Consider the following 15,146-nt stretch of genomic DNA (forward strand, 5'->3'; position numbering starts at 1 on the left):
CACCTTCTGGTAGAAACAAAGGAAAGCATGAGGCCTCATATAGGAATACCTGGCCTTAGAAGTGGTAGACAAATTGTCTACGTGTAACTGCATTGAGGGCAGAGAATCTGTAGATGAGCTGGGATTTGGCCACTGGTGTGTGTGAAGTTGAGGAACATGACTGCACACACTGCAACTGGGAGTGAAACCTTTTAAAGGGCGATAAATACACAGGAAAAGAATAGGTGGAGCAACAGAGCCCTGAGCCTGCAAACTGAAATTCCGTGTTCAGTCAAGCTGGCGTAGAGGAAAGCATAACTGGTGTTCTAATTCTGGCAAAGAGGGAGCTTTTTTTTTCCAGGCTGGAGATCAGTGCCCTGCTCTCTGAAAGGCGGACGAAGAGCAACATGCGCTGCTGCAGCTGATGAACAGTGCCACCAGCTGGCCCGCTGGAAGAGCGCCAGTTTGCACACTGCAGGAAAACAAAGTAATGTGCATCATCTACTCACCACCTTTCACCCCAGAAAGTCTTCACAGTCAGACTCTGATCCTGCAGCCCCTTTGTCAAATACAAAGGGGCTGTTCCTGTGAGCAGCTGCAAGAAAGGTCCTACCCACAGAGGTGCCATACAGCACTAGCTTACCTAAGCTTCAGCAGGGTCCAAGGAGAAAACAACTAACGTGGGGTATTCTGGTAGAGCTAAGAGTGAGTGACACAGGAAGGCTTCTTCTAGTGTGGTGCACACCGGTCAGCATAATGAACCATGTCAGAATCAGGCCTGAAATTATTAAGTAACCAGATGGTGCCACAGGGCCACTGTAAATACAGCAAGTGAGATGTGTGTTGGCAACTAGATACTTGAAGACATGCTTTCCGCTGCTTGTGATTTCCTACTGGAAACTGAACTTTAAACTGAATTAAGCTTGGCACATCACAGCCTCTCTGGTCAAAACACCTATTAGGAGAGCCACTATTGCCTGGTTGTACTAAAAAAAATCCTAAAAAAATATGCTAAAGCCAACAGTGCAAGCAATGCAAAAAACCAGGAAAGTTCTGTTCCAACAGAGTAAAGCCAACATCAAAAACTCTGCATTAAGATTTTCTTGAAGCGAATCAAAGAGTCAGGGGACCTTGCACACAGCTTTTGGGGCAGCAGTAAGGAACTGGTTTTGCCCAATAGCTGCAATAAAAATGTGTAATAAAAAAGCAGTCATGGAAAAGGAAAGGTATCATTTATAAAGCCATTCTCAAATTTTGGCAGCCTTGCACACCTTTGTCAAGAACACTCGTCAGGATTTTGATAGACTGTAAGAATATGATTATGTGGCTAAATTTTGTATCCAAACAAATGCAAGGCAAATGGACTTCTGGGGAACTAGAACAGTATAAAAAGTTTGCACTATGGGGTTGTCATGCGGAGTTGTTAATGCAGACAGCTTCCTTCCCACTGAGACGCCTACGTAGGCATGTATACGGTGTTCCCAGGTAACCACTAAAAAGCTGACTGAAAACAGGTACAGTGAGACAAGGGATGAAATTTGAAAGGCGGAGGTGGGGGGGGAAATATGGCTAAACAATACTATATTCTAAGCCCTGGCAATAACTTAATGTAAGGGATAACAACTGACCATCACTGAATGTTTAATTTTCCATCTCCAGAACAGACCTGGGATTGAACGAACATCCTTATCCAAAGACTCTTTGAACTCTGAAGCAGTCATATTCCTCTCCAGAGCCACTGACAACATGTAAATGTTCTGGTCAATAAAGGCAGAGAGATACAGGAGTGTAAAATGGCTGTTTCTGAAGTGGATACATACAGACTGTCTGTGTGATGTTGACAAGATCCCTTTTTGTGTGTTTCTTGATGACATTACTGCATCCTCAGGGCTTTGAGTCTGCTGTTGAAGATGAATATGGTTGAGAAGCAGAGGAAGAGCCTTTATTCCTAGGGAAGTAGTATCTAATAAGAAGTGTCAAGGAAATGCTGTCAAGGAATGCCAGACAACACATCCACTAAGAGATTCACCAAGGAAGGTGGAATGCTCTGAATACTATTGACTTTGCTTCAGGTTTATCAGTTTCTCAGAATTGCTGACAGTGGCAGTATAGCAAATTCATGTCTTTCTAGAGAAATGACAAAACAGAGCCTCCTTGTAGACCTCCGTTTCCGTTCCTGGAAGGTGAAAGCAATGAGTTGGTTTGTTATATGAGCCTGTCCTAGCACACACCAACTCCACTGCGTGCAGCCAAGGAAGCAGGTTATCACCTGCATGGAGCATTGTAATTGTTTCTTCACATCCTCACTTTTCCTACTTTCTGAGTCACTTCCGTTATTCTAAAACTCCAGGCATTTCCCCCACAGATTTGACATATACAGGCAAGTTGATGGCTGTCAGCAGAAGACTAGCATCTAGTTCCAACAAACCCTGAGAGGCAAACTGAATCACGCTAATCTGTCATTATCACCTAAGATGGTAAGTCCTCACTGTGGAATGAGTACCTGGATGAGAGCAAAATCAGTTAAACCAGATTTTTAGCTGGATTGTGGCAGGGACTATGAACCAAATAAAACATACTCCAAAAGGATACATAAGAGTGGGGATGCCCTGTGTTGCCAAGTACTTTCGGATGAGCCGCTCAGTACCATACCAGTTGAAACCTTTTGTTGCATACCCAATACGTGGAAGATGCACTGTTGCTGAGAAGGAGGGAACAGAGAGTATGCACTTTTTAGAACAAGATACACATATAAAAAGCAATCTAGATAAGGACTTCAAGCTGACCAACAAGAACAGAAGAAATATTTTGGAACACAAGGTATTTGCCATGGGGATCTCACTCTTGCTTCACTTCACAGAAAAAACTGTACAGGAGAGGTGGAAATTGGTCATCATCTTTAGGTGTAGTCATAGATGTAAGGATTCACTCTTCCATTGCACAAACACTTACCATTCCTTTTTTTGGCAGCTAAATAAATCTTCTTCAGGCCCTTTTCCAAAGCAGATAGCTTAATGCCAGATAAGTTGTTGGACCGATCCCGGTGCTGAGCTACAATTAAAGCCAACTAAGGAGAAAATACACAAAAAATGAAATGGAGTCTATATACAGTGCTAAGAGACACAGTGACAGCTGCTGGGAAACTGTGTTACTAGCTACTAGCTTTAATAAACAAAAAAAATATTTCCTTTTCTCTAATATTTAACTGCATCTTAGCCATGTTCAGTATTCAGTGCCATTATTACTGGGAAACAGACATAACGTTCATTTCACAGAGCTTCAAAAACACGTGGACAAAGCAACACAAAAAGGAGCTTCTCATTCTCACCAAGTCTCGTCCTTTTTTCCTGGATTTTTTATCATCAATAGGGAATAGCAGGGTTCCTCCTAACTCCAGGTCTGTCCAGAAACAAGAAAAGAATGAAGAAATCAGTCCTCAAGAGTCAATGGTGAGTCAATGCAGCAGTGATTTCACTGTCACGTTCTGCATTACTCTCCTTGGCTTGCTTTATCTCCTCATGATGGTTTCAGCAAAGTCTGTCCCTTTGCCCAGGGAAGCAAGACAGATGTTACACTGTTCTGAGACACACAGACACACACACACACACACACATCCCAGTTAAAGACAACAAATGGAAAGAGAGACACTGGAACATGAAGAAAGCATCTCTCAGGAAATAAAAAAAAAACAATAGGTGCACCTTACAGCAAGATGTGCATTCCTCACCACCCGCAGGTAGCTCAAAACTGCTAATACATGCTCAGGAGCAGATCAGTGCTTGGAAGGAACCAAAGTCTGAACTGAGTACTGCCTGAGGTGGCTTATATCCTTCTTAAAAGCACTGTCAATAACGAACAAGTTCATTTTTTTCTTCTTTTTTTTTTAATGATTTGCAATATGGATCAGAATGACCAACCCCTATGCAGAGTCCGCACACTCCAAAGAAGTCCAGCCAAAGCACCTGCTGTTTTACTACTTTCAGAGCTAGGGATACACATATCTAGAGAAAGAGGAAAAAATGCAAGTATCGAGGTATCCAGGCACCACAATCCTGCAGCATCAGTGGGATTTAATCTCTATAAAGCATGTTGGCCAAAAGTCATGTTTTAATCTCTTACCTTTCATCTTTCCTGCCATCTCATATATTTTCCTTGGCTGACTGGAACGAGCCTCCAGAGCTGTAAACAAACCACCCTTTCCCCAGCGGCCGGAGTCATCTAGAATAAAACGACAAGTTAGACTCCTTTTAGAAAGTGAGGTTGAAGACCACCCCTGCAGGAAAGGGACCTGCTCTGTACAAATGCAGTGAATGATTATCAAAAACAGATGCGGGAACCACACATGATGTGAAGTCAGCCAGTACTCAAGGGACCATCGTACAGGTTAAACCTCAGCCCTTGAGAAAAGCAAACGTGTCACAGTTCCCTGAAAAACTCTGCTGAGTTTAACATAAGCCAAAACAAATTATAATGTTTTGCTATAGCCCTGGTCAGAGAACAGCTCCAACACTGGTTCAGGAGGAACTCCATAACCTGAATTTGTCTCCCTCAGCTTTAGTGCCTTAACAGAGGTCCTCAAATTAGAAGACTAGCCTAGAGCCTCTGTACTGTCAGTATGGAGAGACAAGCACCAAGATAGAGAAACTCTGACCTCAGCCTCTGGAAGTGCCTATCTCTCTCTGCTGACTTTATAAGGAGGATATTTTTCAGTATCTCAGTCCAATCCCTACAGCTTCCACAGGAGGAAAAAAAGGCCCTGTTCTCAGAAGGAACTGTCCCAACTTGGCCAGAGACATAAAATTTCAAGCCATCCACGCACCTTTCAAGGGGCTCATCCATAAATCCAAAGAGTGCAGGAAAGATCCAAGTACACCTTGCTAGCATTTGTGTGGGTTATACATGGTGAAGTAAAGGCTGTATTGCCTCTGCACCACTCAAGATTAAGTCATGTTCAAATCCAAATTATTTCAGTCTGGATGATAATTAGAAACTACTGAGCTAGTAGGGACAATTCAACCCCCTTGTCCACCTCACCCAACAACATTCCTGTTGTCATAAGTCCCACCTAGGCAGTGAACAATGATGGCATCCTCCTCTTCTGCTTTGGGGTGTGTGACATCTCCCATGACATACTTGATACAGTTCAGGTCTGCATCTTTGTAATCTAAATCCACATTCAGCCCAGCCTCATCCTCCTCAAACTCCTTCTCAGAGTCACTGTCCTCTGAAGGAAGGCAGGTAGACGTGTAATGATTTTCCTCCCACCAGGCCATCCTGAAACAAATCAAGAGAAGATGATATTCAATGAAAAATCAGAGGTGGAGGGGACACACCTCGTTTTAAATCACTGCAGTGAAACACAGGAGACTGAAACCTGCATTCCCTCTGCTCTCCTCCCCTATTTTAAACCAGAACCAAGTTTTCTATAGTTGTTATGTGTGATATTAAGAGCCACGTGCCTTTGTTATAAGCCAATTGCAAGCATGGAAAAAGTGATCATATGACAAAGGGCAAGGAGCTACTCAGAGTGGTGAAAAGAAATAACATCTAGGAAACAAAGAGGAGAAAGTTAAGTCACATGCCAGAGTCACAGACGTCAAATCAATACATAGGGGCCAACTGTGACATTTCAGAAAGCTTCTTCCAAAATTTCACTGTACACTCACATATGGGGTTCTTGTTCAGGCCAGTCTCTATGAATTAAATTATTTGTGAAGTCAGGCAGTGTATTCAGGGGGGAAAAGAACCCTTGCTAGGGGCTTAAGCTGTTTTTCCACCTTTCCACATAAATTCGTCAACCAGACACACATTTCTAGAGCATAGTGCAAAAGACATCAGCTTACAAGTAGTAGATGCAGTACAAACCATACTTTTTCTTGTGTTCTGCCTCTGCTTTTGCCTTCTTCTTTTCCTCCATGAGCCTTGCTCTCTTTGCTGCTGCTTCTTGGCGCTTCTTCCTCCTAGCCTCCAACTCCTCTGCACTCAACAAGTGCTTCCTCCTGGTTGACTGTTCCCGGAGGCCTGAGAGAAGGGTCTAGAGAAAGAAGGAAGTACCATGGAAACAAACTGCTCATCTTGAAGTCATGTCTGGTGCCCACCTTCACCTACATGCCTTTCCTATTTGTCTACTTGTCCACAGTTCTTCATCATCAGATCCCAATTCTCACTTGGGTTGGTGACCTAAGTTTTTGTGTGCCCTGATCTGTTATCAGAATTTCTGACTAGTCAAGCCCTCAGATTCAAGAGCCAACTTTACTACACTGACATCCAAATCTTTTAACGTGCCTTCTGCAAGCTGTACATAGAGAGAACTGTCAGCCCCATTTTCCACAAGCAAATGAAAGAGCACCATGTGCCTTGTCATGTCTTTTGTCTTACATTTGCTTTGTTCCGGAGAGCTCTCCCTTCGTTGCTGGTCTCTTCAGCCAAGGCTTTCTCAAGATCCAAAAGCTGATCAAATGCTTTCTTGTCTTCTGTGCTGGGTTCTTTTGAATAATCTTTGCCTTCGTACACGTACATGTGATCTTTAAAAAATAATTTAAAAGTGTAAAAAGAAACTGAAAGCCACTAACACCTAAAATGTACAGTGAGATCAAAAGAAATATGGCTTCTCTGTGACACTCTTCTACCTTCAGCACAGAAAGATGTTCACTCTCATAATTTTTTTTCTATAACTGGTGTCAGCGTCATGAGTAAACAACGGAATCATGATTTGCTTCCTTAGGTAAAAGCTTTTCATTTCAGTAATTTATACTGGCAAAGAGCTTTTTTTCCTATTTCAGACAATTGACTATTTTAAGTTGTGGCTCCATCACTGTTCTCTTTGGTCATTCCATCTCTGCCAGTAGCAAATTCATTTAGCTGAGCTATCTAGTTACAGGCAGTTATTTTACATGGATAGCAAACCTTTTCCTTCAAGCTCCCAAAATAAAAGCAGAGAACTCTGACAACCCAGAGTTACTGCTCATCAGGTGAGCTAATTTACCCAATAACTATTACACAGTTTGCTACCACTGCTCCTCCTTAAATTACCAACACAAAATACCGCTCTCTGCTAAGTCTCAGCAAATAATTACTTGTTGTCAGCAGCTGCTGTGGGAGGGATATTACCTAACCTGCGTGGCCATATTTCTGCTTCAGTCACAGATCTATATTTAAGTGCTACTGTGTGCTCAAAACACAAATTCCGTCTTTCTCACCATGACGCTAAAAGAGAGAAAGTATCCTTAGAATTTATTCTCATATATAGTGCTATATATAGTGCTATGAAAAACTAACAACAGTTGTGTGACATTTGGACTGGAAGGCAGAATACTGAAGAGAGAGTAGATTTGTTCTAGTTGTTTAGACACCATGACTCTGCCTTTCTTATCTTAAATTGTGGCATTTTTTAAGGTCATTTCCACCTGTGATTTTCATGGCCAATAATTTTTTGTTTGCAGACAAATACAATACACCTGCTATATAGCCTTCCCTTACCTTACTGTTATATCTCAGTTACTGTTTTATCTCCAGAGCTGTAGATCTATCTTAATGGTTCTCAGTGGGAAAAACAGCAGCTGCAATTTGAATATTTCCCCTTTCTTCATGAATTTCATCTGACCTCTCAAAATATTTGAATCAAAGGAAGGAATTCAGCCCCCCAGCCTCCAAAACTGGGCAAGTATTGTTACGATAATCTTACAAATAGGTGAATAAGGACACAAATAAAAGAAAAAGACCAATAAAAGCACAGAAATAAAGTTTGTGGATAGGCCATAACCAAAATTCAAGTCACTTACTTAATTACAAGTGGATTCTTTTCTTTTTGCCTGAAAAATGCCACCCCTGCCTGGGAAACCTTCTCTAGGAGCACCCAAGTGTCATGCATTTCATCAGTACTTAGATTCTTAACTTACTCTCTGTGTCCTTATCCTCTTCTTCAGTTTCTTCTTCACATGGCAGCACAGTGTCCATTACCCACTTCCCTCCTTTTGTCTCTCCAAGGATGTTTTCTAGCTCCACATCCTGTATAGTACTCCCCTCAGAAGAGAGCAATTTATCCAAGCCAAATTTCAAGATTTCACTCAGCTTTAAAAAAGAGAAGGGGAAGTTCAGTATTAATATCTTCTAATTCCATGTCAATCCCAATGTCTCGAGCTTCTCAGCCTTAAATGCAAAGGATGTATGAGTGAAGAAATCTAAGCCTTACTATTACCTGATAAAATACTTCTGCTTTAACACGCTTAGTTCTCTCAACACCTGATGGGACAGGCCCCTACAACATATTCCCTCAAAAATAACTCATCCAGACTTGAATGATCATTTTTCTTCACAGCTAAATGACAAAACAGCATTGTACTGACTGTATTCAAGCAGTTTTCTTCATAGCTAGAAAGACCAGCCTTGGTTTTGCCCCTAACTTCTTTAAAACAAAAGCTTAAATACCACAAAAATCCATGGGGAAAAAAATACCAGCATGGAATTTCCTATGGGCTCAGTTCCACTCCTCCCATGGAAACTACAATTGCTGAGATACATGCTGATGGGGTGGGGAGGGGAGGCAGTGAGGGAAAGGATACACTAATTCCAAACCTCTCCCAGGCTTAGCTGCACACAGGTGATATAATCCCCTAAATGTCACTTTGCTTGAGGTTTTCAACCCAAGTTCTCAGCACAATCCTCAGCTTTCAGGTCAGAATTACAAATCATGCCCTGACTCCCGAGACACTATGTTTGACAAGAGGTCAATAGAAGGTCAACCAAGTTTCAGACTAGCAACCAGAAGCTGACCAAGTAGTTATCATCAGCTCTGTTTGTGAGAGAAAAGCACCAGAAACAGATAAGTTCTAGAGGCAATGAGTCAGCTTCCACTTTAGACCTGTTATAATTAAAAATTAAAACAAGGAGAGGTTCTGCCTTCCTCTCTTCTTCAAGAAAACACACTCTTTTTCAACAATGGATGAGCCTCAAAATCGTAAAAACTGTCTTGAAGTGTCAGATCTTGTCTGGAGCTGGGATGTCATTTTGGTTCCTAAGACATGAAAAAGCTGTCGTGTCAACGCACATCTCCCCCAGAACATAAGTGTTTGGCTAGGTTCATATCAGACAAGAACACAGAAATACGCTGGGACGTTTCTGAAGATGTTACTGGAGTCAAATAAAGGATATAGCTCTATTTTACCTGTAAGTCTGCTGCTCCCTGAGGCTTGGGTGCTCCCAGAGCAAACTGACCCCCTTCTACAATGGCATTTGTCAGCCGGAGCTTAGAAGCAGCTCTTCGGTAGATTATTTCTTCAACTGTATCTCGCCCAATCAAGCGGATAATTTTTACAGGCCTTGAAAAGTTTAAGAAAATTCTTATTATTTTCTTTGCTTGAGGTGCACTAAAGCTGTTTCCTTGCATGGAGCACTATCCCCTCACCCACTCTTTTGGTAGGGAAAAAGAGGTAAGAATAGAATCAACAAAAATAATCAGCAGAAATGTAATGCTGATACAGTTGCTTCTTGACACAGAAGAAATGCTCACAGCAAAAGTGCATGCAAACCTCTAGATTCCCTCTCCTCCTCCAAATCTACAAAGCTCCCACCCTTGACATGTGACAAGGACAAGACTGTATGAGGCTGCAACAGAAAAATGAAGACATAAAATCCTCTCTGTTCCCCTTCTTCGATCTTCAGTCTACTGAACTTTAATCCTCCATTGCCTATGGATAGGAAAAGTGATACTGAGAGACCCAGAGAGTCAGCAACCAAAGCAGAAGTAGCAACATTTCTCACTTGTGCTGCCCAATCCGATGAGCTCTTGCTATTGCTTGCAAGTCATTTTGCGGGTTAAAATCACTATCAGTAAAAATAACTGTATCTGCTGCTGTCAGGTTCATGCCAACTCCACCTACAAAAAAAGAAGGTGGTCACAAAATATGTCAACAACAGAAACTAAAGAAGCTGAAGAATTCATGCTATGCAAGGTTCTGTCAGATCTGATCAACTCTATCTAATTCTGTCCATCTCTCAACCTCAAATCTAAGTCCCATAAGGATCTAAAAAAATGGTTAAGCCTTCCATTTCCAGCTTCCAGCAGCAGCCTAAAACCAAGCTGTACTCTGCAATGTAGTAAAAAAAGACAAAGTACAAGTGAACCAATGCAAAGGGGATGAGTTGTCAAGCCTGATGAACACATATTCTTCTGCTAGCAGGCAGATTAACTCTGCAGTGATTGGCTTCACTGAGGCTACAAGGGACTGTCCAAGTCATGACTTGGCTGCAGCACAGGAACAACTAGCAAATGCACCGCTGAAACACTGGAAAACACCAGGCCAACTATACAATAACCAGAGCCTAGGTATTTATATGACTTGATGTTTTGAGGTTAGAATTTGGGCTCTCATGGAATCAAAAGAAAAAAAAAAGTTAATTTTTTTTAATACCCACTATGGTGACTATATACTGTAGTTAGACAGGGGAGTCTACTGCCTTACATTTCTTCCAGCTTATGCCAAGCACCTCTTCCCAGTAATCAGAACATCCCTGCAAGTGGAGACAGTCATGTACCTGAAGATCTCTGTCCATAATGTAACAGTAATGGACATACTGTTAGCACACCTGTTCCCAGCTGAATACGAGGTGCTTTGGCCAGACACAGCAATGTGCAGTAAAAAGCAACTCTTAAGTCTGGCTGACATAGGCAAGGAGAGTTCAGGCAGTGTGGTGAGAGAGACACTTACTCCTACCATCCAGCATTAGGTGCTTCTCTTCTGTCTCTCTGCATACTCCCCTCAATGCCCTGCACTATCACTGGAGCCAGTCTCATCCAGGAAAGTCTGAGCAGAAGCCCAAAGGAAGACCTAGCTCAAGTTCAGTGCTTGAGATCAAGCAGAGTGGATTCCCTCCTCTGGAGACAAGCAGAAGCCTGCCTCTGCGCTTACTTGAATAGAGAGACAGGGAGGTTTGAAACTGTGGAGAAGACACAGATCTGCCTGAGAAGAAGCACAGATGGCAGCCCCATGGTGTTATCTGCAGTCTCAGGACAACAAAAAGGCTCTCATTTGAGTCTGTCTGCCAGCTAGAGAGCATGTCCATGTTCAGCGAACTCAAGAAACAATTCCACCAGCTTACTTAAAGGCAGTCTGCTCCTGCCTGAAGTCTGGTGCTTGCAGAAATAAAATGCTAGTGACATTCCTTAAGCTCAACCTGGCACAGAGACAGGCATTATGGGACTTGGAATAAAAGGAGTAACTCAAGTGGCTGCAATATGAAAAGTGTCTTGGCATCAGCTGCCGAATGGAAAGCACAGAAACCAGATGTCCCAGCTGAGAGACCGAAGTTCAGGATGTGTCTTGTCTCCTTCAAAAATCCCCCACATGAACAGGTTCTGCAGGATTCAGAACTCCCTGAAATCTTCCCAGAAAGTGCAAAAGAAGAATGCAGAAGCAAGATGAGTTGTTTGTCTGTCATTTCCTTACTTACCTGCTCTGGTGCTCACAAAGATGGGCTGCTGACCAAAGTTCTTAATGGCAAGGTGCCGCTCTTCACCCCTAACAGAACCGTCCAGACGCTCGTAGCTGTAGCCTGTTCAAAAGAAAGTAACATGTATGTTTCTGAAATTCTGTCTGTGCCTTTACCCTCTTACCTCATTCTCTACTGACTCACTGCTGTCCTGAACCTTTTAATACTAAATCCTCCTGCCTCGATTCTGATTTTATTGCCTTTATTCTTTCCCAGTTAAGCCTTATATAAACTGAAGCGGTGACCCTGACTTCCAGATTGACTGTTGGCAAAGGGTAATTTATCTGAGTCTGAAGCAGACTCAGCATTTAATCTACTGCTTGGAAACAGAGCAGGAAAATTCAGAGCCAAAGTAAAAGAATGTTAGCACAGAGTCCCACTTCAGACTGTGCTGTGCACACTATTGGCCCCACAAAACAGGCTAACAGCCATTGGATCCTCCTTAAGTGAGCTCTCACAGCCTTCAATGTGTGCTTTCCTGTTAGCAAGCAGTATAGGATATGGCCCTACATTTGGCTTTATCCTGCATTATTAGTTGTCCAAAACCATAAACACCAAACAAAAGCCTCTTTCATGGCAAATCCTAAGTAGGCATGGAGCCATGTGGATTGAAACAAAAGAAAATATCCCAAGAACAATTTGCTAACCTTGCCAAAAATGGTCTGATCCAACCTGCCCTCAAAGACATGTTGGGGCCCCACTGCCAACAACTGTTTTACTAAAAAAATTTAATTTCCTGGTATGAATGTGGCCCAATTTGCTTTTTGTGCTGGACAAATTGAATCTAGAGCTAGCCTATTGCCTTCAGTGCAATTAGTTCAGGACTCAGGTACATCACTGAACACAGGTATATAATGAAACATCACTACCCTGCCATCTATTAGCTCAATTTTATTGGGTAACCAAAGATGAAACATTTCAGTGCCAGCTCATTTCAGGCAGGCGGTAACACAGCAAAGAGCTGAACTCAAGACCCTCCAACTCACAGCACCACTGCAAGAATGTGGTTTCTATTTACTAAGCAATAAATCCTCATCACAATCCCTTCCCCATCCCAGGCAGATAAAACTCAGAGGAACAATATATGGCAGAGATCATTAGAATAAGCCAAAGCGTGCAGAACATACCTCTATAGTCCATGTAGTCTTGCAGGATATCAAGCAGTTGAGTCATCTGAGAAAAGAGCAAGACACGGTGGCCACTGGAAGAACAACATGAGACACCATAAACCTCAACATACTGTGACAGCATTTCCCAGAGTGGTAGAGGGGTTGCAATAGCTTAACCAGTCACTGTTAGTCACTGTTACATCGCAAGGCTTCACCGCCTCTGTACACTAAGCCTCACAGTCACGGCCCATTCCCTCACCACATTTTCAGCCCCACATGCAAATGCAACCAGTTAACTTCATCTGCCATCATAAGTTGCACCTTAAATGCTGGGAAAATGTATTATCAGCATCTCTGTGACAGTAGAATATGTCCTCCTACAGCAAATGATCCTCAAAGATCAAACTCTGCCTACAATTGTGTATAAGAGAGAAATCAGCTCTTCTCTCTCCCAGCTCTAGGCCTCAGACAGTGCTCTGTTTAAATCAAGACTTCACTGTAGAGCAGATCACAGGTGTTTTCAAGTCCAGAATTTGCACAGGACTGGTCCTGTGGCAAAGACATCCAAAGCAGAGGCACCCATTCACAAGGTGCTATACAGCAGAAGGACAAAGAACTCCACAATCACATCAGAACTTCCCAAGGTCTGTTGAAGCTCTGTGCTTTGGAAGTAGCCAAAGGGAAATCACAGCCCAATTAAGAGAGAAGGTAGAATTTGCATCATGCAGGAGGCACTGCTTCACAGATTGCATAGGAATGCAAACCGCAGTTTGATTTGCCTCCCATCTGAGAGATGTAGGTAAATGCCCAAGGGCCTTGTGTTCCAGATTCTGAAGTCATCAGAGCTTAACACAAGGAGTTCTGAAAATGCCATTCTCAGAGCTGAAGTTTCAGCTTATTCGTGGTTTTTGGTCCAGTGAAATTTCTTTTTCACATTTGCTATGCATTCTGCCTCCCAGGCTAACACAGGCATGGTAGCACAAAGGAACTCAACTGATGCACTGGAAGCTACTCTCAGGAAACTCATGGCCAAACCAGACATGCTGAATATCATGTCAGATAGTAATTCTCCCAGATTGCCAAATATAGCAAATATGAGAACATGTAAGAGAGTTAAGTGGAGTATTTTGAGAAACAGGAAGCTACAAAAATCTGCCCTCTCTAATGCAGCTCCTTATACTGAAATGACTTCTTCCAGGTACTCAGTAACATGCAATAAACAGGGTAGTGCTTGTGTTGTGATGAATATCTGCTCAATCTATGACTAAATAAAGTAGCTTGCCTTCCCAGTTTACATCCTCTCCCTGTATCAACCCCACTCTATCTTCCCCACCCCAACATGACATACCCAGCATACAAGAACGAAAGGAGTTTATCCAACAAACACAGCTTGCCACTGGCGTCAACAATATGGTCCCCAATCTCAAAGGGTTCTGGCTCAACACCTGGAACAGAAAGGAGTTTCAGAAGCAGACCAAATACTACACAAGTAACAACTCTGGGCAACCTCAGCATGTCTACATTGACAACTATTGCCAAGCAGACCCCCATGATGCTTGCTTGAGAAGTGATGGTCCTTTTCTGTCTCTAAAGAACACCCTCAGTGCTTCACAAAGTGCTGTGATTTCACTGTTTAGGTGAGAAAAGATGTGCAAGTGGAGAGCTGCAGTAAGAAAGTCAGACTTCACACAGTCCCCTACTTCATTCCTCCTTACTGATGAACTGTCATGTGTTGGAACTGGTCACAAACTCACAGCTGCTACTGATTCAAGTACAACACTGTTTATTACTTGCTTCTTTTTTTTAGCACTACACTGCCAAACAATAATAGAAAACCACTGTGTAAATCAAAAAACGTTTTCTGCTTCAAGAGAGAGAATAGCACATTCTTACCATTGAAAAGGTATGGGTGGGCAACACACTTCCGAAGCTGAATTAAGACATTCTGAAGTGTAACCTTCCTTCCTGTTTCACTTTCAAATGCATCTGGAACAAAGAGCACAGAAAAAGAACTGAGCAATAAAGCCCATGCTCAATCAATGGGTATGACTAGGAACATCTGGGTACTGAGCACTGCTCTGTAGTGCTTCAGCAGTGCAGTATCTCTCTCTGCATATCACTTATGCATTTGAATCTCGATCTTAAGATTAATACATCAGTTTTCATGGACAAAAAAAAATCCCTCACATTTTTTTTGAACAAGCCTTTAAAAATAAAACCTTGAAGAAAACTACTCTGCCTTGTCAAACTCCTTGGAACTTTCTGGACTCCCTGGAAAGGGTCACTGTCATTTTTCTACAAGTGAATGATAGATCTAGAAATCATCAAAAATAGTGAAAGAAACTTGGTGCAGTTCATTTAAATTTTCCAACAAAAAAAGTAATAGAGCACAGTCAAGATCTCCTGGGTAACCAAAAAGTTAAGAAGGGCTGCATTTCTGTGAGGAGAAAAAGAAAATATGTACACATATGCTGACTTCAGAAGAAGGTTCAGATTGCCTGGGGATGTTCATGCAAAGTGCTATCCCTAGAAGAACAAAGGGTCTCAATTCCCCCAGTTTTACTTTCCCTA

At 42.3% G+C, this 15,146-nt stretch overlaps 1 protein-coding gene across 1 annotated transcript; it reads right to left on the reverse strand.

The window, feature by feature from the left end:
- Window positions 1-1,863: 1,863 nt before the first annotated feature.
- On the reverse strand, window positions 1,864-14,561 carry CHD1L (chromodomain helicase DNA binding protein 1-like; the record flags this gene model as incomplete). The annotated part of the gene is made up of 15 exons (XM_010191931.1): window positions 1,864-1,942; window positions 2,572-2,680; window positions 2,932-3,046; window positions 3,308-3,378; window positions 4,099-4,197; window positions 5,045-5,253; window positions 5,850-6,013; window positions 6,358-6,503; window positions 7,878-8,049; window positions 9,143-9,296; window positions 9,739-9,853; window positions 11,428-11,529; window positions 12,594-12,667; window positions 13,924-14,020; window positions 14,469-14,561. Coding segments are annotated over 15 exons (1,799 nt in total), but the record flags the coding sequence as incomplete, so codon positions are not given.
- Between the last annotated feature and the right edge of the window lie 585 nt (window positions 14,562-15,146).

Source organism: Mesitornis unicolor, unplaced genomic scaffold (assembly GCF_000695765.1).
Source record: "Mesitornis unicolor isolate BGI_N332 unplaced genomic scaffold, ASM69576v1 scaffold43710, whole genome shotgun sequence".
Classification (NCBI taxonomy): domain Eukaryota; kingdom Metazoa; phylum Chordata; class Aves; order Mesitornithiformes; family Mesitornithidae; genus Mesitornis; species Mesitornis unicolor.